Genomic DNA, 26,753 nt, shown 5'->3' on the forward strand with positions numbered 1-26,753 from the left:
AGTTTATACAGGAAAATGCTTCCCCTGAAAAACATCCTGAGGATCAAGGCCCTCTGGTACATGTTTGAGATGCCAAGATCACTACTTGAAGTATGAAATGAGAAGAAAGCATTGCGACTTCGCAATCAAGATCTAATTGCGTTATCTTTCTGAGTATTAGAAAACAACAGGTGTGAAAACTTGCCCTCTTACTGGAATCCTTCTGCTGGCTGAAAACCAGAAATGAATCCTCATGTCATGGAAAAGGGCTCTGCCAGAGGGAAGAGGTTTCATAGGGCTGTATTGAATGGATCATCTTGACAATTTCTAGGATTCAGCAGCATGGAGTAATTTTTTTACAGGCCTCCAAAGACTAGTTGTCTTCTTTGAGTGAGGGGAAGAGGTACAAAGAACAATCAGACATGACTTTACAGAATATCAGCACCTGATGGTCTTTTCTTGTGGAAATCTTGCTTTGTTCCCTGAGGGCCTGCCTGCTTTTGCAGAGTGCCAGAGATACATCAAAAAAAAAAACCCGATGAGGGTGGGCATGTGTTACACTGTATCTGTAAATTACGGCCATAAAATAACTGGAGACAGGACAGCAGAGTTTTTTTAACACAGATAAAGCCCCAGCAGCTATGACTTACAGCAATTCCCAAGTATTTACAAGCCCAGCTGACCAAGTGCAAGACTAGAAGCCACTCTGTCCCTCTGCCACAGGTGGCAAGGGTAGGGGTCTTTCTAAAGCAGCTCAGAGACAACCAGCTCTTCTCTGTCCCTGTTTTGCTCCTTTCCTTAGAATTACAGGGAACTTGGTGTCAGTTTATCAGAGAGCAGACAGAGGCTAGTGGGCATCTCTGAAATGTACCAAAAAATCTATCTTGAAATTTATGTGCAACTATAGTTAAAATTCACAATAAAATAATTCAATTATTTCAAAGTATTCAAGAATTATCTGAGATTTTCAGGACTGGATATTATCAATTATCAGTGACTAGAGATCCTGTTTTCATATGATTCTTATTTGCAATGCACAAGCTGTTAGTTTTTCCATTTATATAGCAGAGTAGAGGAGAGCTACAAGAGAATTATCCTTTAAACATTGCAGCATGGGAAGAATGACACCTTTTTTCTGACTTATCTAATAATCACCTTGAGCCCTGCAGCTTCAGAAGCAGTAAGCCCATAATTCAAAAGGATATGTGAAAAGAAACAAGCCAAGAAGTCCTTCAGTCCTCACTGATGAATACAACCACCAGAGTTTTCCTGCCACCTTTGCTGCTATCCTCCCTAACCACACCTTCTAACAAAAGTACTTCTTGCATCACTAAGAAAGATGTAACCTCCTAAACCAGCCATAAGGTGTAAAACTCTCAAAAGATTCCTTTTGTTGGATACGTTTCATTATAAGCAGTAGGTTAGCTCAGTTCTCAAAGCTGTGTGAAAAACCAATCAGGGCCACGAAAAATCATCTTGGGGGACACAGAAATGAAGTGTCAGGCACTGTACATCCAGTGCTTGGCAAAAGGTTACATGGTCTCCTTGCTTGCACTGAGCATTTTCAATGCATCTGAAGAAGTGTCGCACCGCTATCACAGACAATTTGCAACTCCACTGTTCCTGGCATGGCCTGGGAAGTCCTTTCCCAGCTACACCAGCTGCTGGTGGTCTCAAAGGACTAGAGAGCACCTGGGAATCACTAGCACTGCAAGGCCTTTTGGATAGACTCCTTTCTACCCTGAGCCACAATGACCCTAAAAAGCAAGAAGTGTTAAATTAGTGCAGCCAAGGAAGTCCTGGTGAAAAGGAGCATCCATCATTTTGACAAAAAGCATCTCTCAGACCCTACAACTGGACCACAGTGGTTCAAACTAGTTTTTAAACAAATATTAGTCACTGTTTTATGGCATTTGAAACACAAAAATGGGCCTGAATTTGATCTATTTACCAGACTCCATCAAGTTCTCTATGATAAATCTGAAACTTTAGCCACTTCCCTCTACATAGCCTGTCTTGTATCCAGTGCACAGATGAAATAGCAGCCTGCAGCAGTTTTCTTTTGTGGTGTCAGGATAAATTTATGCCCTCAGCATCCCACTGTTGAACATATTTTATGGAAACAGGAAGGAGAACCTGAGGCTTCCCAGTTGAAGCAACATCACTTGGACAATACAGGTTACACAAGAAATTTGGAGAGCATTTCTGTGCCACAGAGAGACATTGGATGCAGAGTTAAAGCAAAAAATCACATTTCTCCAAGTAAATTAAAAATTTAGGAGAGTTCTGTGATTTATATCGTGTTCTATGTTAATGCCATTATATTTAGTGATATGACGGATACTAGATTTAGGGAAAAGTGTTGCTTTAGAAAAAATTCTTTGTAAATAATAATTCACTTGGCCTGAATATTAACTTCAAAAAAGGGACACTTGAATTCAAGTCTTGAGTATTTAAATTAACCTTTCAACATTTTATTCTAGCTAATTATTATGCCTTATTCAATATATTCCTTTGATATTTGTAACTTTGAAACATTTGATATTAGTAGCTTTGCAACTCATTCATTAGGGGCATGACAATTTCATGTAATTTTCCTCACAGATTTCCAACATAATTAGGAATCAGAAAATTAAAATTTCATCCAAACACACACACAGATAAGATATAGAAACAGAAAATCTTAAAATCTTCGAGAACACAAGCAGGAAATACAATTAAAGATGCTCATGTTTGAAATTTGAAGTTTGGGGAATAAAAATTTATGTATATATGATCCCACAGAATCTTAGTACAGTGCTTAAGACGACAGAGATACAAAATTATAATCATTTTTCAGAACATATACAACTTTTGCATGGGACCTGTTACAGAGCTAAAACATCTTCATGCCTTAGTTTGCCACCTGTTGACAGGGGATAAATACACTCATATTTCACACAGGAGCAATAATGATATTTAAAGATATATTAAAGATAAAAAGATATTTAAAGACATATTGTGAAGTGTTCAGAAACAGTAGTGATAGAATGATGAAAAAAGGTACAAAGGCAGAAAATTACTAACATCCTTACTGCTAAGAAAATCTTAGATTCCAGACTCTTAATTTTTTTTTTTTTTACTCAGCCAGAAAATGTGTAAATTACACAATTTTTCATTCAGGTTTAATTAGCCTTTAAAAATGGGCCCAAGCTAAAGAAATACATATGTCACAGATTAGCAATAACTAAATCAAAAACAGAATATTGCTCAAACCCAGAATATGCAAGATCTGGTTTCAAGTCCTGACTCGGCTACAGACCTGCTACCTATAGACTGAGTAAGGCTGTGCACCGGGCAGTTTTATGGTAGTGCAAAGTCCATGAAACAGAATGGCAATTTTCAGATTTGTGATTATGCGCAATTAACAGGAATTATTACTGTTAAACCACCTCCTGAAAGTTTGCAATCAGCTGCTGTTAACAACAGTTTTAATATTTATGGAACCATCTACAGCTTAGACTTTTTTTACAGGGTGTTCATGAAACCCCAGGTTTAACGACAGCCTTATTTTAAAATAGTGTCGGTGTCTTAAAGAAATCAGACTCACCTGCTGCAGGGATAAGGCCAGAGAGAAAATTTGCTGAGTGTGGGGTTGTTTGAACTGGTTCTACAGCAGCACTTTAGAAAGCTTGATATCAAACAGCAGCTGATCCAAGAAAGACACAAAGTGCATGTGTTCGTGTTGTCAACCACGCGTGGGCACTCAGTGCTGCTGTCCTGGCACTGGGATTACACTGCAGTCCAGCTGGGTTTTGGCACTGGACAGACTTAAGAAATTGTCTCATGAAAGCCTCGCCACAGTGTTAAAAATGACTGTTCAACTAGAAAAGAAACAGATCCAAATTATCACCTGCTTTTATCAAGACTGAACACTCTGTATTACACATCTGCCCTTAGTTGAAAAAGTAAAGAGTATGCCATTAAACATCAAACATGAAGAAAAGTTATACTGGAACACATCCCTGTCTACGTCGCCTGAACCTGGATCATTCCTTCAGTTAGACATGCATGGGGTAACAGGGATCATAAATCTATCTGATCAATAATGGACTTTCATCAGTTTACTTCATAATTAATTTTCACTTAGCTACAAAGGAAGCCTGAACATTTCACTAAACTATAGGATACCACATGGAGCTGAAACTTAGATATGCCTACCTTGCATAATCTTTTGGCAGGTCACTTAATCTCTCTTAGTTTCCCCTCCCTTTGGAAGGATTATTTAGTTTCTCCTCATCTCCTCCACGCTGACTGTTGAGATGGTCTATTTGGAGCAAGGACTGTCTTTGGCACAGTCATATATTTACTTGTGACTTATGAAAGATACTGATGTAGAAATAATATATATTTAAAATGCCACTCATCAAATCCATGCAATAGAGACTGGTTACAGGATTCTATCAAAGTTTTATGACAGGAATAGCAAATTGTGTACCATCACTTAGGATCTTAGGTTACAAAATACCTCTTCCTGCAAAGCTGGGTAATAGCTTCAGGAATTGTTCAGTATTACTTGGCTCATAAGGTCTCACAAAATTGCAGAGTACTAAATGGTCTGTGACTTTTGGCAAATGTTCCAGGTCAGCAATTCTTAAATACTAGTGATTCATGAAGGCTTATCTCATAGATCTGAAGGGTATCTTATGAGAGTGTGTTTCAAAGGAGTAAAAAGAAATAAACATAAAACAACAAAAACACAAACTCACAAACAAACAAGAGGTAGTCCAAACCAGGAACTTCCTTACAAAGCAGAAATCTAGTTCTGTGTTAGTGGAAGTTTTTATTGTATCACTCAAGTGCTTCACAAACTTCAATGAATTAATCCTCTGTGTTCTTGTGAGGAAGGAAATACTATCCTTTTTATTATATTGAGAGGAAATCCTAAAGACTGTAAAGCCCAAGTGTTTCAGTACATCCAGTGATTTTTGACGGTTTGATTTTCTGACTGCTCAGCTCTAGGTTTAGCTTCCAGGAATACTTCATTATTTGCAGTTCCTCTTTGTACGGAGTTATCTTCTTAAGTATACCAAAGATCACCTTTTCCTCCCCAAACTATGAATCCTAATTAAAAAACTTACAGAATCCCAGAATGAAAGATTCACCAGGTTGGAAGAGACCTTCAAGATCCAGACATCAACCCAGCACTTCCATAACCATCCCTAAACCATATCCCCACGTGCCACATCCAAGCGTCTCTTGAATACTTCCAAGGACTCCACCACCTCTCTGGGCAGCTCACTCCAATGCCTGACCACTCTTCCAATGAACATTTTTTTTTCTAGTAGCTAAGCTGAACTTCCCCTGGCACAACTAAAGGCCATTCCCTCTCATCCTTTCACTTGAGTTTTGACAGAAGAGATTGACCCCAACCTGGCTACTACCTCCCGTCAGGGAATTTTAGACAGCAATTCCCCCTGAGACTCCTCTTCTCTAGACTAAAATACAATTTTAAGAATATATCACTAGTATATTGAGAAGTAACTTACATAGTCCTTTCTATTTCTGTTTGATCACAGATCAAGGAAAAAATAGCTAGTCTAATCTTGCTTGATTTTTCTGGAATAATGGTCCAATTATACATGGACATTGCTCCTTCAGAGGTGGACTCCCTCTCCTGACTGCTGAGTATGAGATGTAGAAGAAGCAGGAGTAATTTCTACTACCACACACAGCATTCAGTCAGTCTGGAATATTTCACCCCTATCTGGGCACACAGTCCTCAGCTACCAGGGTACCAAGGAAAACCTCAAACCTCTTTGATCTCAGCAGTGTGCCATTAAAAAATGGAAGCATATTTAGAGATTAAGTTCTACATCTCCCACAGTAAGAATCAGAAGGGGCCCAGGCAAGTAGAAAACTCATTTTCCAGAAAAAGTGTTTCACCAAGTGTTGCATGGAAACACAGCTTGGGGAGACATGAGGACTGCATGCAAAAAGGGGTAAAGAATTTTGAGGCCCCTCAAGAACAAGAATATAATGGGGCTTATGATGTTTGAGGGTTTAAAATCAGACCTTTCTTACTTTTCTTCTCTTGAAGAAAAGAGAAGCCTGTAGTCTGCTGAAAAATGGTGTGGCATTAAAGAACAAAATTATATCAAACTCCTTTATAAAATATATATTTTTAAAAAACATTAGGAATAGCATTTTTTTTCACTGTTCTAGACTTTTAAGCAATCAATTGTTTATACAGCGGCTATGTGGTGGCCACCTAATGGATCAGTGACACTCCCTGCACTGCTTGTCTGTCCTTCTGAACACCCACTCTCAAAGCTGGTTTATTCCTTTTCCTGATCAAGCTTTATCCTATCTGTCTTCCTCTGCTCAGGGTTTTTTCTTCATGACAATTCCACAAAAGTGAAACAACTTACTTCAGAAAACATCCCCTTGTTTGCCCAAGAGTGAGTGCTGAGATGCACTTCCCTCAAGGAACAGCAAAGCTGTGTCTAGTGCTCATTCCAGGCACTGGGATGTTCTTTATTGCCCCTACTAGCAAGGGATTTTTAACAATACAGTAACATCAAGAACATTAAAACTGTCACAAAAACCATTCCAAAGGGTGCTTGAGTATCCTTAAAATAGGTCTTCTAATTGCTGTATTGTCTCTCTGGGAATTTCCAGGAGATACCTGGAAGGCAGGCATATGAATCTTATTAATAAGGATTAAAAACTGGATTATCTTATCTGGATTACTTTCTGAGATGCAGATAGGCAGCAATGCATGGTGCAGATAACTATTGACAACTGGTTGTAACGTGATGTAGTTTTGCCACACCTGAAGCAGAAGACAAGCTGAGGCCTGGAAGCAGTCCTGGAAGATGATCCTTTCTAGACTTTTTTTCCCCCCCTAAGTCCCAAGAGGAAAACACAGACTTCCCTTTTGCCTAATTAACTGTAGTTAAAAATAGATGATGATCTGTACTAAATAACTAGAACTGTTTGACAAAACTTGTTTGTTCTTTGGTCAAACAGAAGAACTCTAGAATCTTGTGGGGCTCACTGCAGTTTTCTAAAACTGAAGACTTCCTCTCTTCCCCAGCTTGGGAAGAGTGAGAGAGCTTGAGGCTGAGAAGCTGGGAGGGTCCTACAGAGACTTTACCTCTGGCAAAACTCCCTCATGTTCCAACCAGAACGTCCTGTGCTTGCACCTGCATGCCTGCTTCTGTCTGCACTCCCTTTTCTTCCCGTGCACTTTGTTCAATCCAGCCTGACATTCTCCAGCCTAGGAGGAAGCAGGCACCTTAAAACAAACTGCATTTGTACTTCCCAGCAGTTTCCTTGCTTGTCAAGCCTTGGCAGTGGCAGAGGAGCCATTCTGTGGACTGGAACTGGCTGTTGGAGGGAAGCACTCTATGGATCCTGCTTAACAAAACAATCCTGCCTTCCTGCAGCAGCCCTTGTCTTCCCAGGATTGTTTCTCAGCTCTTTGCTTCCCCTGCCTCCTCCTCCTCTGTGCAATGAATAGCGTGAGGCTGGTGAGGCACTGGAACCTATTTCCTAGAGAAGTTGTGGATGCTCCATCTCTAGAAACAATAAAAGGCCAGGCAGAATAGGGTTAGAGCAATCTGGACTAGTGTCCCTGCCCAAGGTAGGGGGGCGGGAACTCGATGACCTTTAAGGTATCTTCCAAGCGAAACCATTCTGTGATTCTATGAGACAACACTGTCCAGGCTTTCATAACCCACATGAAAGACAAGGCTCCGTCATTAAATACTCTTCTCCTAAAATTCTCCTATTTAAGGTTATCACTTCCCTTTGAGCCATAGCTGCTCAGTTTTGCTCCACAGGATCTGCTATACCACGACCTGGACACTCTGCGGGAATTTTGGACAGGCACCTGGTCCCTCCCGTTGCTGCCGTGGCAGCGTTCCAGGAGGAGACAACGACCCCGTGCCAACGCACAGACCGGGACGTGCTCCCACACCCGCCGCCCTCGGGGAGGCCCCGCTCCGTCCCTCTGGCCTGAAACATCACCCGGCGCCGGCCGGACACTGCCCCCCGACACACGCGGAGACAGCGGGACAGGGGGCACCGCTTCCCCGGCATCAGACGTGACACGCCCTTCCCTTCCTTCCGCCCTCCCCTCCTTCTCCCTCCCCTTTCCTTCCTCTTCCCTTCCCTTCCCCGTCTCCTTTCCCGCCAGTTCCCGGCGGGACTACGGCGCGTGCGAAGGGACAAAACGCCTCCGGGGGAGGGAGCGGGGGGGCGGGCGGTGCCGGCCCCGCCCCCGCGCGCCCCTCCGCGGCGGGTGACGTCAGGCGCCTCACGCGCCGCTCCGCGCGTCACACGCCGCGCGCGCGCCGGGGCCCCCTCCCCCCTTCCCCGCTCCGCCAATCCGCGCGCTGCGGCGCCCGGCCGAGAGGCGCCGGCCAATCCCTTCCGCCGGCGGGGGCGGGACTTCCGCCGGGAGCCGGAAGCGGGTCTCTCATGCGAGCGGGTGGTTGAGTCTCGGCTCGGAGACGTTTCGGGCCCGGAGCCGCCGCCGCCGCCCCCCCGCGCCCCCCCCGCCCCGCCCGCCCCCGGCGCTGCCGCCGCCCGCGCCCCCTCGGCCCCGCCCCGCGCTCCGCTCTCCTCCTCACGGCATCCGGCGGCGAGGCCCCGGCGGCGGCGGCGGCGCGGCGAGAGGCCCCGGCGCCCGCGGGAACCCGACAGGAGCGAAAGGCCCCGCGCCGGCGGAGCCCCCCCGCCTCCTCTCCCGTGCCCGCCCGCGTCTCCCCTGCCGAGCCCCGGCCCGAGGGCGGCGGCGGCTGTTGGTGACAGGTGAGTGCGAGGGGCCGCCCGGCCCGCGCCCTCCGGGCGGCGGCGCCCGCCGGGGCCGTTCCGCACCCGCATCTCTCGGTGCGAGGGGACGGCGGGGCCGAACGGGGAGCGACACCTCCCGCTCCGCCGCCCCCTCGCACCGGGGAGGCGGCCGGAGCCGCCATCTTCCCACCCGAGGCGGTTCCCGGGGGAGAGACGGGAGGGAGGAGGAGGATCCCGGCTCGGGGCCGCGGTGGCGGCGGGGGTAGGGCGGGCGAGCCGCCGGGGCCGCTCCCGCGCCGCGGCCTCGCCGCTCCGGGCACCGCGGGTGAGCTTTGCCCCCGCGCCGGCCGGGCCCTGCGGGAGCGCCGCGTGTGCCGCGGGCCGGGCGGGAAGGGGCGAGCGCCGGGGGAAGCCGCCCGCAGCCGGATGGGCGGCCCGGACCCTCCGGGGCCGCGGGCGGTGCCGGCCCTCGGCCCCGCGCTCCGGGCACGCCGCTGACTCTCCCCGGCAGCCGTGTCCTGAGCAGGTGAATGGCCGGCGGGCCGGGGGAGCGCCCGGGCGGCACACGGGCTGCGGTGCCCCCAGGAGTTAGTTGTTGTTGGTCCTTCGGTAGCTGCTCCGGCCAAGTTGTTTTCACTCTCGGTTTCAGTTTGTCCAGGTGCTCGAAATTACTACGTAGCTTTGTCCGCAGTTTAAACAGATGTGCGCTTGCCAAATAGTGTTTGTTGTGTGAGATTCCTGTGTGGCAGATAAGTATAATTATTTTTATTCTGCAGGTAAGCGAATTGAGGCAAAGTGGTTAAGACTTGCCTGTGGCCACAGAGAGAGAGCTGTTTTCAAAACCACTGTTTAAACTTGAGTCACTGTTGGGGTAAAACCATGGGAATTCTGGCTTCCCATTCTGCCTCTTGTCTCTGGCCTACTTCTGTTGGCCTCTGAATCCTTAGTAAAACTGGAGAAGAAATCTTTGTTAAGTACTGCCTCGAGCATTGCTATTGTAAGGTCTGTCTTGTGGTTAAAGTTTTATGTCACATTTATCTGGTTTTTACAGATTGGATAAATTCTCAAAGGTCAAAGCATGTTGTATTTTTTTTTTTCAACTTGCTGGGATTTCACAACTCTTGGGTTTTGATTCTGGTCTGGTAACTTTTTATCAGTTGAACTTTCACTTCTCCCTGCTGATTTGTAAGCATTTCTTCAAGTCAGTTCTCAAGATATGAAGCTGATCAACTTAATCACTCTAGCTATTAGAACGACATTGATATTTTTATATTTTTAATTTTTTTTTGTGGGTAGTGAAAGGGAGGTGAAAACTAAACTGAGGCCTGATAATACACATACAGAAAGCAGTGTCTATTTTATGTATAGTGTCTACAGAAAATCTTATTATTCTAGACATGTTGTCATTTGTGTGTGTATGCTCTTCATACGGAAGCCACGATTACTCCCACGTTTTATGTGTCTTACGTTTTGGGGGAAAATAATCCTTATTCAAACTGAGGTCAAAGTTTTGCTTAAATGAATTAATTGAAAGCATTTGATCTCTTGGATGTTCCTTAATATACAGTTGTATGTAATTGGGTCCTTAAGCACACAAAATGTTCTGGGTTAGATTGAATTGTTTACCTTGTAATTTTTTCCAGGTCTTTTTTACCCTTTTATGCACAAAACCTGTGAGGGAATAAAGGTGTCAGTGCAAGTATGTGCTGCCTTGGTTGCTTTTTGTGGCTGGCTGTAGTGCCAGTATACACATAGAAAGTACAAATGACTGATATGTCTTTATTATATTTATTGCTTAGATATGGGGCTGTATCTTAAATTTGTTTCATTACAGAGCTAAACAGAAGATCTGGAACTGGAGGCAGTTGTGGGGGCTTGGGGATTTTGTTTGGGGTTTTTGTTTCTTTGAGACCTACAGAAACCATGTAGGCACTTTCTGATGATGATGTTTTATTTTGATTAGAGTGAAGTTAAATCCTTGGTTTATTTACTGAAATGCAAAGTCAAAGCAGTCAGGTTTGTCTGATCTCCATGTTCTGTACTGCTCTGTTGCTGCGTCCCTTATTAAGTCTCATATCTTGCAGTGGCTTTGGCTTTAAATCAGTTGAGAGCTTAATTGGCATGGTAATATAAACTCTTTGTTAAATATTTATTACATTACCTCACAAAATGCACATGCTAGACACGGAAAAGGCATGTTTGTGACCATAGTGCATGACAAATCTACAGTGACAGCTTTAAGGTAGCAAAAAAGGAGTTACAAAAAACTAAGTAATTAGGTGTAGATGTGTTCCATCAGTTTGATTTTTTTTTTTCTTTTAAACGAGGTGGCTTTTAGGACCTTCAGCGCTATTAATGTTTAATTCCATGGCGTCTGTATATATTCATCAGGCATTCACCTTCTCGTAAATTAACAGGAAAGGCACACAAATAAGCACATAAAGCACTTGACTTGCCTTTTCTCATGCCTGTGTTGGAAGAAGCAGGTTTTGCAAAGGCCTTATTGATCTTGAAGAAGAGCACCCTTGCCTTGGAGGTGGCTGTGGAGGTAGCTCACAAATGCAGTGTCAGGGGGGCTGTCGCTGGCAGAAATAGATGAAGCAAGCAAAAAAAAATGTATTCTGGAGTCTGGAGAACATTCAACTTTGGGAGTGTGATTTGTTTGTGTGTGCATGTATGCACGCCTGTGAGAAGCTGTTACATGACGTAGTAAATGTGGTTTACAAGGTTCTCTGTTCCTCTCAGCACTTACTAGCAAAATGACGTTTTTGGAGAACAGGTTTGTCTAAGTCTTAGACGTAACTGTAGAAATAATCTCAGGCTGCATTTTTTTTCCTGCATGTAGTCAGTGATACTCAGCTACCAGGATTATTGGAAGTCTCGTGCATTTGCATTCAGAATGGGCACACAGGTATGAGTAGGAAGGACAGGATGTTACAAAACAGGATGTTGTAAGGAAGAAAATTAACCCTCTCCCTGCAGTTTTGAAAGAGGCCATGATGTGTGGAGAGCTGTGTAGAAGGTGAGAAAAGAAGCTACTCTGGTAGTAAAGGCCCTGGAAAGGTGTTTGAGCAGTGTTGTTCTGAAAGCAAGGTATGCACGTCCTGAAATTAACACTCTGATTTTAGTCCATATACAAGATCTAGAGTGGTGGATTTCACCACAGAAACCAGTAATTGAATTAGGGAGAGGAAAATGATGTAAAACTTAAAACTAGCACTACTTCCAAGTTTGTGATCCCTCCAAAAAGAGAAGGCATGCACACACCCTCTTCCCCTGAACTGAAAATGTGCTTTGTCAAAGGCACCAGTTCTAACTGTATTTGCATTTTCAAACTAATGCTTTGGGAAAGCTCTGTTTTCTTTGCCTGTGCATTAACTCCTCTGTGCAAAACTCAGGGAAGGCTACTGTATCATAACAGTCAAACACAAAAATTGCACTCTGAAGCAACTTCTCTGCATATAAAATTGGTATTTCACTGGTTAAAAAATGTTTTGGTACTTTAAATACCGGATGTTTGAAGAAGACCCGCTGCTATTCCAACAGTCTGTTTCATTCCCTTTAAGAATAATGACTTTGACTGTCTAATGATAAAAATGTGTCTACAACCAACAAGTTTGAGGAACTTGTTAGAAGCAGGAGACCAGCAGTTGATTTCTGTTCCACCCGTTCATCTACTCAAGTTCCATAAAAGTATTGCAAGATAGAAACAATTTCTGTTAGTTGGTTCTCAGCTGGTGGTACTTAAATTTTGGTGATGTGATGGGGCCAAGGATTTATAAAATCACTGGTGTTTGACATCTGTGTGTGGAGCTGTTGCATGCCCTTTCTAAAGGAAGCAGGAGCAATACCTGCAGACAGCAAAGGTCCTGTGGAGTGCTCAGATTAGGTGTGACTGTAACACAGCACAAGTGTGGCATTGGGATGGCTGTGACACTGTTCATTCTGTGAGGTGTGCTGCTGCAGGTATTTTGTGTCTGGGTATGTGTTTCAGGAAGAGCAATTAACTCTAAAATTGGAAGTCTGACAGGGGTTACTAATGTGTGGCTCGCTGCTTGGCCTAGAACATTGCCGTGAATTGGGGAAGCGCTCTTTTGACACCCTGATGAATCACCAATTTCTTTGAGTCTTAATCTTTTCGAATGCTCTCATTTACCATGGAGGGCTGGGCTATGCATATTCTGGATCCTGTCAGTCCAGCTCCTTAATGGGTAGTTGAATGATGTAATACAAAAGGAATCAGTTGTTCATAAGCTGAATGGATTGCCACCTCTGCACTTCCAGCAGCTCTGTTGTTATTCTCATAAGGCTGCTGGCATGTAAGGAGCTGGTGTCCCAGAGAGCATTTCCTACAGTGAAGGTTTATTCTGGATTGCCTCTGTGGCCATGTAGAGTTCACAGATGTATTGAGTTCAGTGTACATGTATTTTAGGTAGTGGCAGGTACACACAACTTTGAGTTCTGGACTGTTGCACAAATACATAGAAATACAGATACCTATGGAAATGTATAGACATATATCTACCAGGGTAGCCTGTGATGAATTGAAATACAGATACCTATAGAAATGTATAGACATCTGTCTACCGTGGTAGCCTGTGATAAATTGGACACAATGGCTTTATCTGTTAGGGATTCTTTTCTAAAAATGCCAATATCACTTTCATTATTGGAAACAGCCAACACTGGCAATACAGACTTCAGAAATTACACCTTCAAATGCTATCAGAATTTCACATGTAATATGTTCAGGAATACACTGAATTTTCAGTGTGAAGAACATAAAGTTGTTTTGTCTAAAGCTTGTGCTGGGCTTTTTGGAAGTCTAAATACTGTATCACCTTATTTTGCTTTTAGATTTCTTGTGGTTTTTTGCACAAGTATCTGAACAATATTTTCCTTTTGTATGGGTTAATTCTCTCTCAGCTTCATGCTGGCCCTTCCCTCCTGACTTCTCAAAGTAAGCAACAATGGTGAATACTTCAGTGGTACTATTCATAAGGCAGAGTTCCATCTGTCTTGATAGTGGAATTACAAACTTGCTTAAAACACTGTGGATTTCTGTTATTCTGTTAAAAGTGTTTTTCAGTGTTTCTCGGCAGATCTGATGTTCTGCAGTCTGTTTTCAAGTAAAGTATTTTAGAATTGCAGGATGCCAGTGATCTGACAGGGAAACCCAAGAAACAAAATATTAGTTAAATAGTAACTACGTTGAGGAAAAAAAAATCATTTCATAAATCTCATTTGGCAGAAACTTAATGAAAGGTTTGAAAGCTTTACAGTGATGTCTCTTGGCAGCTTTATGGTTTTGTTTTCGGTCACTGTTGGTATCCATATGCGTATTTTCACAGGTTGTGATGCTGTCACAGGTTGCTCCACAACAGAGTCTGACTGTGACTGTTGTTCAAACAAGGAACTGATGAATCAACAGGCCAATGTCCAAAGTAGCTTGCTTTTCCATACCCTAGTGCTGGGGGTTTATGCTCGAATGTTTGGATGTATCCTCATGGTTTCTAATCCTTGTTCTCGGAATTAAAAAGTAGAGCAGAAGTGAAGAGCGTAGTGGGGCACAGCTACTTTAAGTTCTGAGCTACCTGTATGTGCAGAATTTGCAGTCTTATCTTGGAATTTCATTCCCATTCAATGTCGTTGCTGCTGGACAGAAAGGGACAGAAAATGGTCACCATGTTGCTGTTTAAAGCAGCAAGGCAAACAATTTGGTCAGAATATCATTGTCTACTTTGGCATCTCTCCAGAATCTTGGGTTTGTGTCCCTGCTCACATTTAAAGCTTCTTTTCCAGTTCTTCATAATGAATGTCCAAAAAATTCTGCCATAAAGGACGGGCTCTTTTTAATGAACATATGTTGCAGCTTAGCTTATAGTCTGTTTTTTATGATTATAATTTTCTTAGTTAACATTGTGTATTCTAACTGTCTGGATTCAAGGAATCAGTGGAATTCTTAGAAGGGTCTGTGCCCAGTTATTTTGACTTGCAAGGAAGGATTATTGTCACTAAATCAAAGCTAAAATATTGGCAGTCCATCCTTTAACTATGAGTCAAAACCTGAATTACCAGTAGTTTTGATTACAGTGATACTCTGGGAAGGTAGGGTGCTCTAACTGTGAACAAATGTGCACCCAGGAGGTGATAGTCTGTCATACAGTGTTCTAAAACTAAGCAAGTGTTGCTTCTGGTTTCGGTGAAGCTTGTAATGGAGGATGGTAGCCTTTATTAAAAGAGGAAGTAATACTAAAATGACTGGATTATTGGGGTTAAACTCTATTTTTGGCAAAGAGGTTAATGAAATAATCATTGGCAAAAACATTAGCTTCCTTTTATTTTGCAAAACCTTAAAGTTAAATTATGCTTCTTCTGTAAGTAGTTAAATTTCACTTTAGGTTTGGTCCTGAACATGTTTAAAAACTTGAACTAAAAGTTTAGGTCAATGAATGATTTTCCAGTTATCTGTGGGAAAAAAACAAACAAACAAAAAACCCAAAAAAACCCCAAACCCACAACAACAAAAAACCCCTCCACCAAACCTAAACTAAACCCCAGAGCTTGAGGGGAGTTCATCCCAAGCTGTTTATGTTGCAGAATGACTTTTTATTGAAATAGGCTTTGCGTTGTCAAGGATTGCTATATACATTCGTGTTAGGACAAAAATTGTCGCTGTACCTTTTTGCTTATCGCTGGCATTATCAACATCTTTTTTTTGGTTATATATGCCTCTCAGTTGGACTTTATGTGGGTATAGATCCTTTTCTCTCTTAGTTTTCTCAGGCCTCTTGTGAGGGAAGATATATTCCAGGAGGACCGTAAGGGTTATCCCATTGCTTTGCATCAAATCTTTTCCAGAATTCTAGTTCTGTGTGCATTTGAATTTGAGATCCTTGGTGTTAGATTTCTGCTTCCCTGAATTGAGAGTTTATTGTATGGTTCCAGAATATCATGATAAAGAACTTGGCAAATTTGCTTTGAAGCTGTGTATGTGTCTTAAATAATAATTCAAAGCACTAAAAATATCAAGGGTCTTGGAAATTCCAGATGTAGCTTTTGACCTCTTCCTTAAGTGCAACACTGATTGCAGACTTGAAACATGGAATCCAAGTAATAGCAATATTCTAAGATAAGACTATTAAGATCTGTTAAAGAAGGTCAGATTTCTAACCTCACCCTTGGAACTGCACTAAATGTTAACCCTATAGCTTCAAGTGGTGTTTTTAATCTTGTCTTTCATCATAAAATACTGCATCTGCTTCTGCAACTTTGGAATTTTTCTGAGGAGGATGATGTTCATAAAATCCTGCCCAGCAGAGCTGAGTTAGTTATTTCCTTTACCTTTGCCAAGTGTCTTGCCTGGAGTCCCAGGCAGGCTGTGAGTGCCTCAGCCACTCTCTGGTTGGCAGTGGAGTGAAGAATGCGGAAAACTTAAGAGCTGGTATTGGTAAATCGTGAGGAGGAACATTCAGTAATTGAAACAAGGAAGTTTGTTGTTCCCAGCGTTGCCAAACTGACACTCTTCATGCACAACATTTGACTTTTTCCCTCTAAGCAAGTGCTAAACCTCCTGGAACCTGTCATGTGTTACAGCTTTTGAAGATTTAGTGTTTCTTTGAAGACCTGGGAAGAGCCAAATAGACCATCAATTGCTGCCTCTTAGCTTTAAAAACTTGAAACAACTAGTAAAATACTGTAGAACTGTTGTTTTGTTAAACATAATTTATGAAATGGCAGGTCTACTTACAGTGGGCCTGACATGCTGAGATGCTGGTGGGTATGTTATCCAGCAAAATTCAGTGTCTTTCTAGTTTTCAGTCCAAGTCAGGGTTCAGTTTGTCTTAGACTGAAACTGTCTCTCGTAGTGAAAGTGCAACAGTCTCTAAACTTCATTGCTCTGTGTGAGCTCTTAACATGCTTAATTGTTGCTTCCTTCAGCAGAGGAATAGGAAAATTGATCTCATACTTCCCTTCAGTAGCTACTTAAAAGGAAAGCAAACACAAAAAAAAAAAAAAAAAAAAAGAAAAAAACAACAACTTCCCACCTCATTGGTTAAGTGACAGCAGGCCAGTTATGTGGGGAAGGAAGGGAAACAAAGAAAATACATTATTATGCAAGATATTATCTTTGCATAATAGTTCCTCATATGTGCATAAATTCAGAGAAGGTAGGGTAGGATGAGACAGATTTGGTGTCCAGCGGGCCAGAGTAAACCTACCTGCTGAAAATGTGTGTCAAAATAAAGAGCTATAGTTCATAGAAAAAGATATTGGAGAAGTCTTCCACGTGGCTTTTTCTGATAGACATGTTAATCTCTTCCTGTGGTGTCGTGGTTGGCTCTGGGAAAGAGCAATACAGGCCCATTTTGAGAGTTCAAAAGTTTAATGTATCATGTAGTGTTCTGTAAATGACTATTTAAAAATAGTACAGAAATGAGCAATATTTGTGAAATCCAGTCATTAGTGCTAACAGGTATTTGCTCCTGTCCTATCTACTCCAGGGCAAGCTTGAATTTTCTTGCCAATTCAATTTACTGTTTCTAATCAATTGCTCTTCTGCTTTCTGTGTGTACCGAAGTGTTGTGCAGTTTTAGACTCATGTAACATTACTACAGACAAGCAAAAGGGATGATGGTATTTGATTTAGGTGAGGTTTTGTGTTTCATGTTTGTGATGCTTTCCATCTTTTTTTTTTTCATCATTTAACACTTGCATGAAATGACAAAATTAATTTCTGCATCAGTGAGCACTATTTGATATTAAATACTGGTGTTAAATTAACGTCCTGGAACAGTCTCCCTGCTAATTTGTTGGAATAAAGATCTCTGAAGTTATTGAAAAGCTTTGACTTTCAGAGAAAATGCAATTAGCCTATCAAAGATGACCCCAAGCATCTAGAATTAATATGTGTGGAAAGTAAACAATTTTAGCAGCTAAATTTATGCCTATTAGTAAAAATACCAAGACTTTTCTTTGTATTGTCTCAGCTGTGACTTGTGTTTGCAGATCAGAATCCTACAGCACTAGATACAGGAAGCACAGGCTGTTGCTTTGTAGTTAGGAAGTGTAACAGGTAAATGCAGGTGGATGGGAGTGTTACAAGAAATTAATGTGAGCAGTGGATTAGTATAATATGTGATGCCTATGCTCTGATGAGAACCTAATCAGTTATTAAAATATATATTCATTAAAGAAAAAATCCTGCAGAAGGAGGGAGCCTCCATCACCTCTTGCAGTTTCTTTCAGCCCATGTTAGGCACAAATATAAGGGGGTTTATATACTTAGTCATTATTTAGGCTGGCTGGTTTTAGAAGATTATATGAAAAATTTGTCTGCCTCTATGGTTAGACTCATTTAACAAATGTATCCCCAGTGTAGTTTGGAAGCAGAGGCAGATAGGAAGTGCTGTGCAGAGTGTGGGGTCCAACTCCAAGCTTGTTATTCTGTAGCTGCTTTAAAGCATTGTTTGCCCTGTATTTAGCCTTAACTGGTTTTCTGATGATTTCAGTGCAGAGAAGCAGTGGCTTGCACTGGCCTGTCCTTTCACTCTTTAATTCAGTGCAGGCAATTGCAATCTGCTGGCCTTTCTGTTGTGAAGGTCCTGCGGGGATGTTACTGTAGCCTTTACTTTCTTTTTTTTTTTTTTTAAATTAGTGTAGGAACTACCTGTGATGCTTTGTAACAGCAGCTGCAGAGTGATGTGGACCTGAGCTGTTCAGTTCCACTCAGGTTTGCAGTGCTCTGTTCCTCTGGTTTCCTATAGAAGGATTAATGCCACCAGGTGTTCAGCTGGAGGTTCTCTCTCCTCTCCTGCTCTTCTGGTGGTCACAGAAGTAAAGTGCACGTGCAGGCAACCACTGTGTAGTTCTCTTTTTAACTGGAGAAGGGGGTGTTCAAATTTATTCAGATTCTCTTCTTGCTGGTGATGTTTTCTGCCAGAGCTGGGAGGTAGGGAGGAAGTCAAATGATCACAAATATAAGGGAGGGCAGGTGATGGGGCATTTTAGTGGAAAATCATTATACTTCGTGGTATTCACCTAATCTACCTGAGTAACAAGTTCCTGATCTCTTTCCTGAGGAAGTTAAAAGATCTTTTTCATTCAATGTGAGATGTTTTCTGCTTTTTGTAAGCCTTGGTAATGAATGTAGAATGTGTGATTCTACATTCAGCTTATCAAGAGAGAACAGGGTTATGGAGAACTATGATCACAATTTATATTACGTTGGCATTCCACTTTTCAGAATTGTCATGATTTGGCTGAGCTGCTAACAGTTTGACTCTGCCGTTTGTGGGGTTTCTTGGAAAATGCACAAATCAGAGAGTCAAGAGATGAATTTTAATTAAGTGTGGTACTTTTGAAATCATCATCTGATAACATATATCATGATATCTAACATGATAGTTATAATAGAAATTAAATATATATCTTTATGAATAACCTGCAGGGTGTGTGCTGTTAGTCCACTTACAGTGAGGAAAACAAGCTTGTGGCTTTGTGATGGATATGCAACATGAAGCAACTCCTGTTAATTAATGAGTTGGGTTTCTTAATGTAATGTGCTTCAGCCTGCAGTCAGGAGAGTGCTGCTTCAGACTTGGAAACTGAAAACAAGCCATAAGCAAACTGAAAACTGCTCATGACACAATCACTCTTGTCTTCAAGGCACATTCCTCCCAGTGGCTTATTCCTGCTTGGTAGGCACTCCTGGTGTTCTTAAATGGTAAGGTTTTTGTTAGATTATGGACCATTAAACCTCTGGTTTATTGCATTACTGAGGAGGATGTGATCCACAGGATTCTTGGTCATCTCTGGAGTGGTGTTTGAGTGCGTATCAGGTAGTAACGGCCTGTGAAGCTTCTTGGCATGCAGGAAGGCTGCAGAAATTAATTCTGTTAGAGACCATAAGCACATATATTTAAATTACAGTGCATAAAAGGCTAGATACAAGCATGATAAATATAATTTTTTGTTGGTGGAGGTCATCCTGTTCTGTGCACTGTTGACATCGTCTTGTTTGAGATGGTAAGATGTAACTTTACCTTCTTCCCATTTTTCTTCCTCTTCACTGAAAGAGTTTTTCGTATGCCTCTGTGCAGAGTCCTTATCATTTACCAGTATCAGGTTTCTTTGGTATTTTATCACCTTTGTTTAGTAACTTGCTGCTTGGCATCTTTTGAACAGCTAATTACTGTAATGATCTGGATTTCCAGACTTGCAGAGTAATCAGTTCTGGTGTGCTCTTCATTGCATAGGTTTCTGTGTGAGTGAGAATGCTCAGGAAATGATGAGAGTTGTGAATTGCTTGGGAGGCCTAACACAGAAATGTTTCATAGATGTTTAAATAAAGAAATTCAGCATTACTTTTAAATAGTATGATTTACTATTTCAGCCTTTCTTAAAGGAGAGGCTACATTTTATGGGATAATTAATAGAATTGCAGAACAATTTTGGAGGCTGTCAACGTTATAAACAACAGAAGGGATTTTAAAAAAACAAACTTGTGAAGTAGATGCAGCAGCAGCTTTAAATGATTTGTGCTTGTGTTTTCTGTTGAAGGATGTTAAAAAAGTGCAGCATTAAGGTTTAGGTTCTTCTGACACTGTATTTCTTACTAACACCTGGTTGCCTTGTACATTTTGAAGTGCCTTGAATCTGCCAAGTGTTTGTTGAAGGTTTGCCCCCAGTGCTTATGTCCATGTTCCTCTTCAGGAACCCAGAAGTTGCGTTATTCTGGAGAGTTCTGGGGCATAAGTAATTTTCTTGGCAGGAAGGAAAACTGAAACAAATCCAATGGTTTTTTCTTGGGTTTTTTGAAATCTAACTTTCCAGCCACCATGCTGGCACGTACACTGGATGCTTGTACATTTTGAAACCTTCGTCCGACAGACTTGCATAAATCACTGGGTCTAAACGCTAAGCTCTAGCAGTGAATATTCAACTTTTCCCCCAGCTGTTTAGCTAATCAGCAGTTAAACAAATTGAAAACTTTGTGATGATTTTTAGTAGTAGTGCATTCAAGACTTCCGTAGACACATGCTGTGACTAAATATTTATGTCGTGTCAGCTTTTTAATTGATAAATTAAATGATACAACTTGATGACATTATTCATCATGGTAATATGTGCCCCATGCAGCAGGATGATGGGTCAACTCTAACAGCTGAGAATCTTTTTTCGAAAGTATTCTCAACCAACCACCTGATGAAAACTGAAAGTTTGTATCAGTGCTTATGACACTTAAGAGGGAAACTTCCAGTCTTTCAGGATGAGGGTTTTTCCAGTTTTTCTTGATGACGCTGTCAGTGTAAGTTTAACCATATATCCTGTATCTGAGTTGGCACCTTTACTGGGACTGATTAACTCTTTACATATTACATATGCTTTGGCTATTCACAACGCTGGGGAAACTAATAAAGAAAGGTTAAACTTCATTTAAAGAGGAGCTAATGTCTTAAATTTGTAGCATATTTTTGGAAAAGGCATCTCTTATTTCTCATAAATGTCTTACGTGATGTCTTCAGCAGGTGCTAAAACTTTTCAGAGCTGAGGTCAGAGGTAACTCTGATTCCCTCTGCTGTGGTGTTGTGACCCTTATGGGTACACAAGTGTGTGGTAGATGGTGAGAAAGTATGTTCTCTCACAGCAGAAAGAGAATTTCTGGCTTGCAGCTGGACTTCTGCTATGAGACTCAAGTTAAGCAATGCACCTCTGTTTGGAAAACATTTTAATCTTTCTCATGTTACTGAAGTGTATTTCTGTATTAGCCTTACGAAAACTCTATCTTAATCTGTGTTTAAAGTTTCTAAAATGTTTGCTAGGATGAATTCTGCATAAAGCCAAACTCAAATCTATTTTTGTTTATACTTTTGCTGGAAGAGCAGTGAAAAGTGCTTTTATTGTAGTGGGCTTTTTTTGTTTTATGGTGTTGCTGTTTGCAGGGTGAATGTTAGTTGTCAGCACTTGCATTTGTAAATCTCTTTTTAAGGGCTGATTACTCTGGGCTTAAAGTTGGCATGCAAGATCACAGGCCTAGAGCATTGTTTGGGGTTTTGCATGTTTTTAAATAACAGGTCTATGTGACTGATTTGATTGAGAGAATGCATGCTGCTGCTGCTCAGACTGTAGTAACTCTAGACAGTGGAACAGACTGAGAAAAGCATACTTTGAATATGAATTAGAAAAATTGGAGATATCTGCTAATGAAAGCAGGAGGATTGGGGGCTACAGTCCAGGGAGGTTTTAGGGAGGTCAGCAAGAGCAGTAGGGCTTTTGTTTGCTGTGTAATAATCAAGAAGAGAGATGTCTTTTCCAAACTATTTGCAAGGTTTTGGTGTGTGTGGATGCAGTGTGTTTATAAATACCTTCAGACAGTTGCACATTAACTCTGCCCATGCTAAAATGCAGTGTAAAGGTTAGTCTGATGTTGGCACCACATTAACACACACATGTGGCTTTTGGATGAGAGCAGTCCCAGCTCCGCTTGGCTTGGCACCCAGGCAAGAGTGATCATGTGGTTGTGTGCACTTATCTGTATAGTCATCCTGTGGGCCACTGCTGGTTTGTATCTGGTGTCTTCTGAAATGATGGAATTCTTTTAACTAGATGGTTTTGAAAATACTTGACAGTAAAGAACTATGCTGTCAACTTTAAACCACCCAAAACCCCCACAAAATCCTCAAACAAACAAAAATCAACCCCTCCTTCCCAAACAAACCCCATATCTTTCTATTTGTGAAGGTGGTTGTGGATGTTGCAGTGACAGTAGGCTGTAATACTCATGTTGCTTGACCAGATGGTCACAGTCCCTCCTGAAAATATTCTTGTAACTTCTCAGGTTAACCACCCTCTCAGGTGTCCACAGATCTGTACAAGTGAAGGGTGACTGCCTCCATCACCCCTCAAACTAATGAGGAAATGAGCAATAAGGCGCTCTTGCCCTTGCTGTTGCAATTGCTAGTTTTGCAGATGGAGCAGTGTATTACAGTTTTGGGGAAAGCAAGCGTGGTTGAATATTGTGCCGTTTCTAAAGAAAAATATTTTTACCCGTATTTTAAACTTCTCTGTCTTGCCTATTTGCAAACCGAGTTTGGACTACTTTTGCTAAGTCTCAATAAAATCTAGGCAGTTTCTTTTGGGATAGGTAGTTGTCAAAATAAGTATTTGAACATCTGTAGTAAAGTCAAGAACAGAGTTACTCTCAAGTTGCTGAACTTGACTTATCACTCTGTGATGACCAAATGGTAATGGTCATCATAGTAAATGATCTACTATATGTATGTGCAGAATTGAAATTAATGGGTGCTTCTAAATCAGTGAAACACTGGCACAGGTTGTCCAGAGGTTGTGGATCCACCATCCCTGGAAACATTCAAGGTCAGGTTGGACAGGACCGTGAGTGATCTGATCTGGTTGAAGATGTCCCTGCTTCTTGCAGAGGAGCTGGACTAAATGACCTTCAAAAGGCCCCTTTCAATTAAAAAATGCTCTGTGATCCTGTGATGAAAAAATTGTCATTTGATTGTGATAGCTCAGTGTTCTGCTGTAGATAGTGCTATCTCTATCCTAAATGGGTTTGCCAACTTGCATTTTTCTCTTGAATGTCTCCTCCTTGTTGCTGCAGCATTTATTTATGCAAAGATACATTGAACTGCTGACTGGTAAATTGTATCTTTTAAAGTAGTGGACAAGTTAACTCTTCAGTTGGATGATTGTTTTTGTTGCTGCATTAAAATGCTCCATTTACCTTGTCACTAATTTGGCTTATAAACCCTTGCAAACAGTGAGTCCGTACCTGTGGTTTCTAGAAATACTACCAGCTACTGACTGTGGTTTGTATAAATAAGCTTTTATATGAAGATATATATCAATACAAATGAAAAACCTGCTAAAACATATCCTATGGAGAGCTTTTAACATTCCATGATTCTTACTGGTTTTCTCTTTCTGAAGTATCACTGCCTTTTCTACAGCCTTTGTATTCTCTGACATGACTGTCGTGGGAGTCTGCAGTCATATTTTGTTCTCTAGGAGTCCAATAAGTGGCAGCTCTAGAGTAGAAAAGGTGGCATTAACTTACCAGAGCAGCCCTGCATGTGAAATCATTTTGAAATCTCTCACAGCTGATGGAATTTTGCAACTGAGCACTTAACATCCTGCAGACTTGTAGCAGTGGGATGCATTAAGTGAAGAAAATTGCAAGAGAAGCTCCCTCCTTCTGTGTTTGGGATCTTTCTGTATGCCTTGCCCATTTGCAGGAAGGCAAAGGCTGATCAGTGTTAAAATAATGGGATTTGGAAGGCAGGTTTTATCCTCTTCAAACAAATTCTTTTATTGCTGTTGTTTGGAGTGCCATTTTGATCCTTAGTGATCAAAATTCAACTTAAATATATGGGTTTGACATTGTAATTACTAAAAATAATTTGTTTACAAGGTCAGTAGTATTAGTATGGTGTGTATCGCAACAAATCTGTGTATCTAATGAGAATATGATTATTAGTCTGAGTAGTGCAAACAAAGTTACCTAGAGCTTCAATCTAGACCTGGTCTGTGATAATCACCTTGCATAATCTCATCTAAGGGACTTCTGAAAAGCAGTAGAATGGTATGCTGCTCTAATTGCTGGTGGCTTGCCACAGGAATTTGAAGTTGCAATGTGCCCATTGCAGTTGTGTGTTGTCAGGTTGGATGAGAACTTGTCTATCCTCAGCTGGAATTAATGATTTAGCTGGGTATTTTGTGTCAGATGGCCTGTCAGTGAGTGCTCTAAATGATGTATATGTTGTGGAACTTTACTTTTTGTTTGACAGATTCACATGAATGTAGTTGTTTCCCTTCCTTTATCCATAGACTTACCAAGTTCTGGTGCAAACACTGTACCAGAGGATGGAAGAGCAGCATGTCTCTGGACAGGCTGATCCTAGAAGGGAATGGGAATGTCTGGGATAAGTACGTGACAGAAGGATCCAAAGAGGTACCTTAGCACTGATATGGGAATCAAAATGCTGAGTAGATATCACCATTGCTGACTGAAACATATCTGTCCTTGTGTAAAGTAGTCTTTAGCTTATGAATCTGGAGTTAAGTGTGTGCCCAAGTGTGAACAGCAGTGGAGGTTACATGCAGCAAACATGAATTGAGTAAGGAGTCCTGGGCTCTTTTTAGGGAAAAAAAAAAAAAAAAAGTCCAAAATTTTGAATGGCTAAACACAATTTCTTTAAAAAACATGAACAGACGTGTTCTCCAAGAGGCTTAGACACTTCACACAGTGTTAATGTGTCTACCTCTTCCCCTGCGTGGCTTTGAGCAGCACAGAGTCTGGCTATTTAATACTGCTTTTGAAAAAATGCTTTCATGCTAAGGATGAGTTTTGGTTATTTTATGAAATACGAACATCCTGAATGAATTCCAGATTTTTTTTATAGAACCTGTGAGTATATTTGTGTGTAACACTATGTTGAGGGATAGTGTAACTCTTTAGTTTCACTTTAGTGTGGTTTTTTGTCTGTGCCAGTTCTTCCTTAAGTAGTTTCTATTCCAAAGTGAGAGACAGAGTGTTAGGAAAAGAAACTTCTGAGAATGTAACAGTGACACAGTACATGTGTTTCTTTTGAAAACATATTTTTTGTGCTGACTTCAGATCAATAGCACAAAGTGGTAAGGAACTGTTCATGTAAGCTGAAATTGTTCATCTTCTTGGGGATGTCATTATATTTGTTTCCTCAGCTGTGTGTACAACATACCTTTTACATAATCCTGTAATACAGGTGCTTGAATCATTCCATAGCTGAACATAATAATTTTCTTTGAAATTTTTGGAATATATTCAGACAGTTGTATTTGGCATTTGCTTTTGTCCTCTTCAAAATACAGCTTAAAGGAGGTTCCATGGAAGACCATAATGCCGTAGACTGAAAGAAAGTCTTCTTAACTCTAGTCTTGGAGTCAAGGTAGCCTAAAAGAAGCTTATGTTCCTAAAGAATGGAACAATACCATTAACTTCCATGTGCTGCAAATCTTTACATTTTCATTTTAAGGAGATTACATGTTTGGTGTCACCAACTTGAAGGCAATAAATCTCTCTCATGCATTGTGACAGATGCAGTACTGGAATTTCTGTATGAATAAAAAACTAAAAATGTAAAAAGCATTTTACATCTTTTTAGAAAAGAAAAGATTTAAAAGCCTGATTTTCACACCTCAGCATTTACTTTGAGATTTCATCCTTTAAATTAGCTTTTATTGTTTTTTCAAGACTTTAAAAAATAACAACATTAAATAATAGCATCAAATTTCAAAGCAATGTCAATGTCAGACTTTCAACTCTACTGAGTTTTTTACTTGTTAAATAAAATAAGATTTTGGGATTGTAGAGCGGAAGAACTGGTTGAGCATTACTAGTCCAGCAGAACTGTTGTAACATGCTTCATACATTTTGCAAAGATAAAGTGATCATCAAAGTAGTTACAGAAGAAGGGTTAGTTTGTGACTAAATGCTTTAGTGAGTGGAGTCTGCCGGGTGGTGTGAAGAAGTCATGGTTTCAAATGCAGTCTGAATAATGAAGGTGAGAATCGAGAGAAACTTTCCCAATGGAATTTCCCTGCCCAGTGTTGTGGCAAGTGTTCATCTGTAATCCCAAGGCAGTGACTGGGAGCTGAGTGTTTCTGCAAGGTGGCTTTATCCTCATTTTGTGTTTTCTCTGGACGCATAATCCCAACTGTATTGTGTGGAAGTTCTTTGGACCTTTGGTCTGAATCAGAGTGGTGTGTCTGGAGTGGCTGCAGATTCTCAGGAAGTTCAACAACCACTTACAGAATCTTTTGTCTTCTTCTTTCTGCAGCTTACAAAGGTGACCAGTAAAGTTCTCTCTGAGCAGCCAAAAAGCAGACAGCTCATGACTTCTGATCAGGACACTAAAGTTGTGGCTGAACCGCAGGTGCAGCAAGTACAAGAAGTTAAGGACGGTTCTCATCTAGTAAGTATTATAATT

The 26,753-nt window shown here is 41.3% G+C and overlaps 1 protein-coding gene across 2 annotated transcripts in view; it reads left to right on the forward strand.

Moving 5' to 3' along the window:
- Positions 1-8,502: 8,502 nt before the first annotated feature.
- Positions 8,503-26,753, forward strand: part of LARP4B (La ribonucleoprotein 4B) — a 55,627-nt gene continuing 37,376 nt past the window's right edge. The window contains exons 1-2 of one of the 2 annotated variants that reach the window (XM_066200552.1): positions 8,503-8,778; positions 26,604-26,738. In XM_066200552.1, the coding sequence (XP_066056649.1) occupies positions 26,658-26,738 (81 nt within the window). In that variant the 5' untranslated portion in view covers positions 8,503-8,778; positions 26,604-26,657. Of the gene's footprint in view, positions 8,779-24,406; positions 24,737-26,603; positions 26,739-26,753 lie in introns of those variants that run through there. The other variant, XM_066200542.1, reaches the window with a different exon arrangement.

Source organism: Chamaea fasciata, unplaced genomic scaffold, assembly GCF_029207755.1.
Source record: "Chamaea fasciata isolate MVZ Bird 193981 ecotype frontalis unplaced genomic scaffold, bChaFas1.0.hap1 SCAF_1, whole genome shotgun sequence".
Classification (NCBI taxonomy): Eukaryota; Metazoa; Chordata; class Aves; order Passeriformes; family Sylviidae; genus Chamaea; species Chamaea fasciata.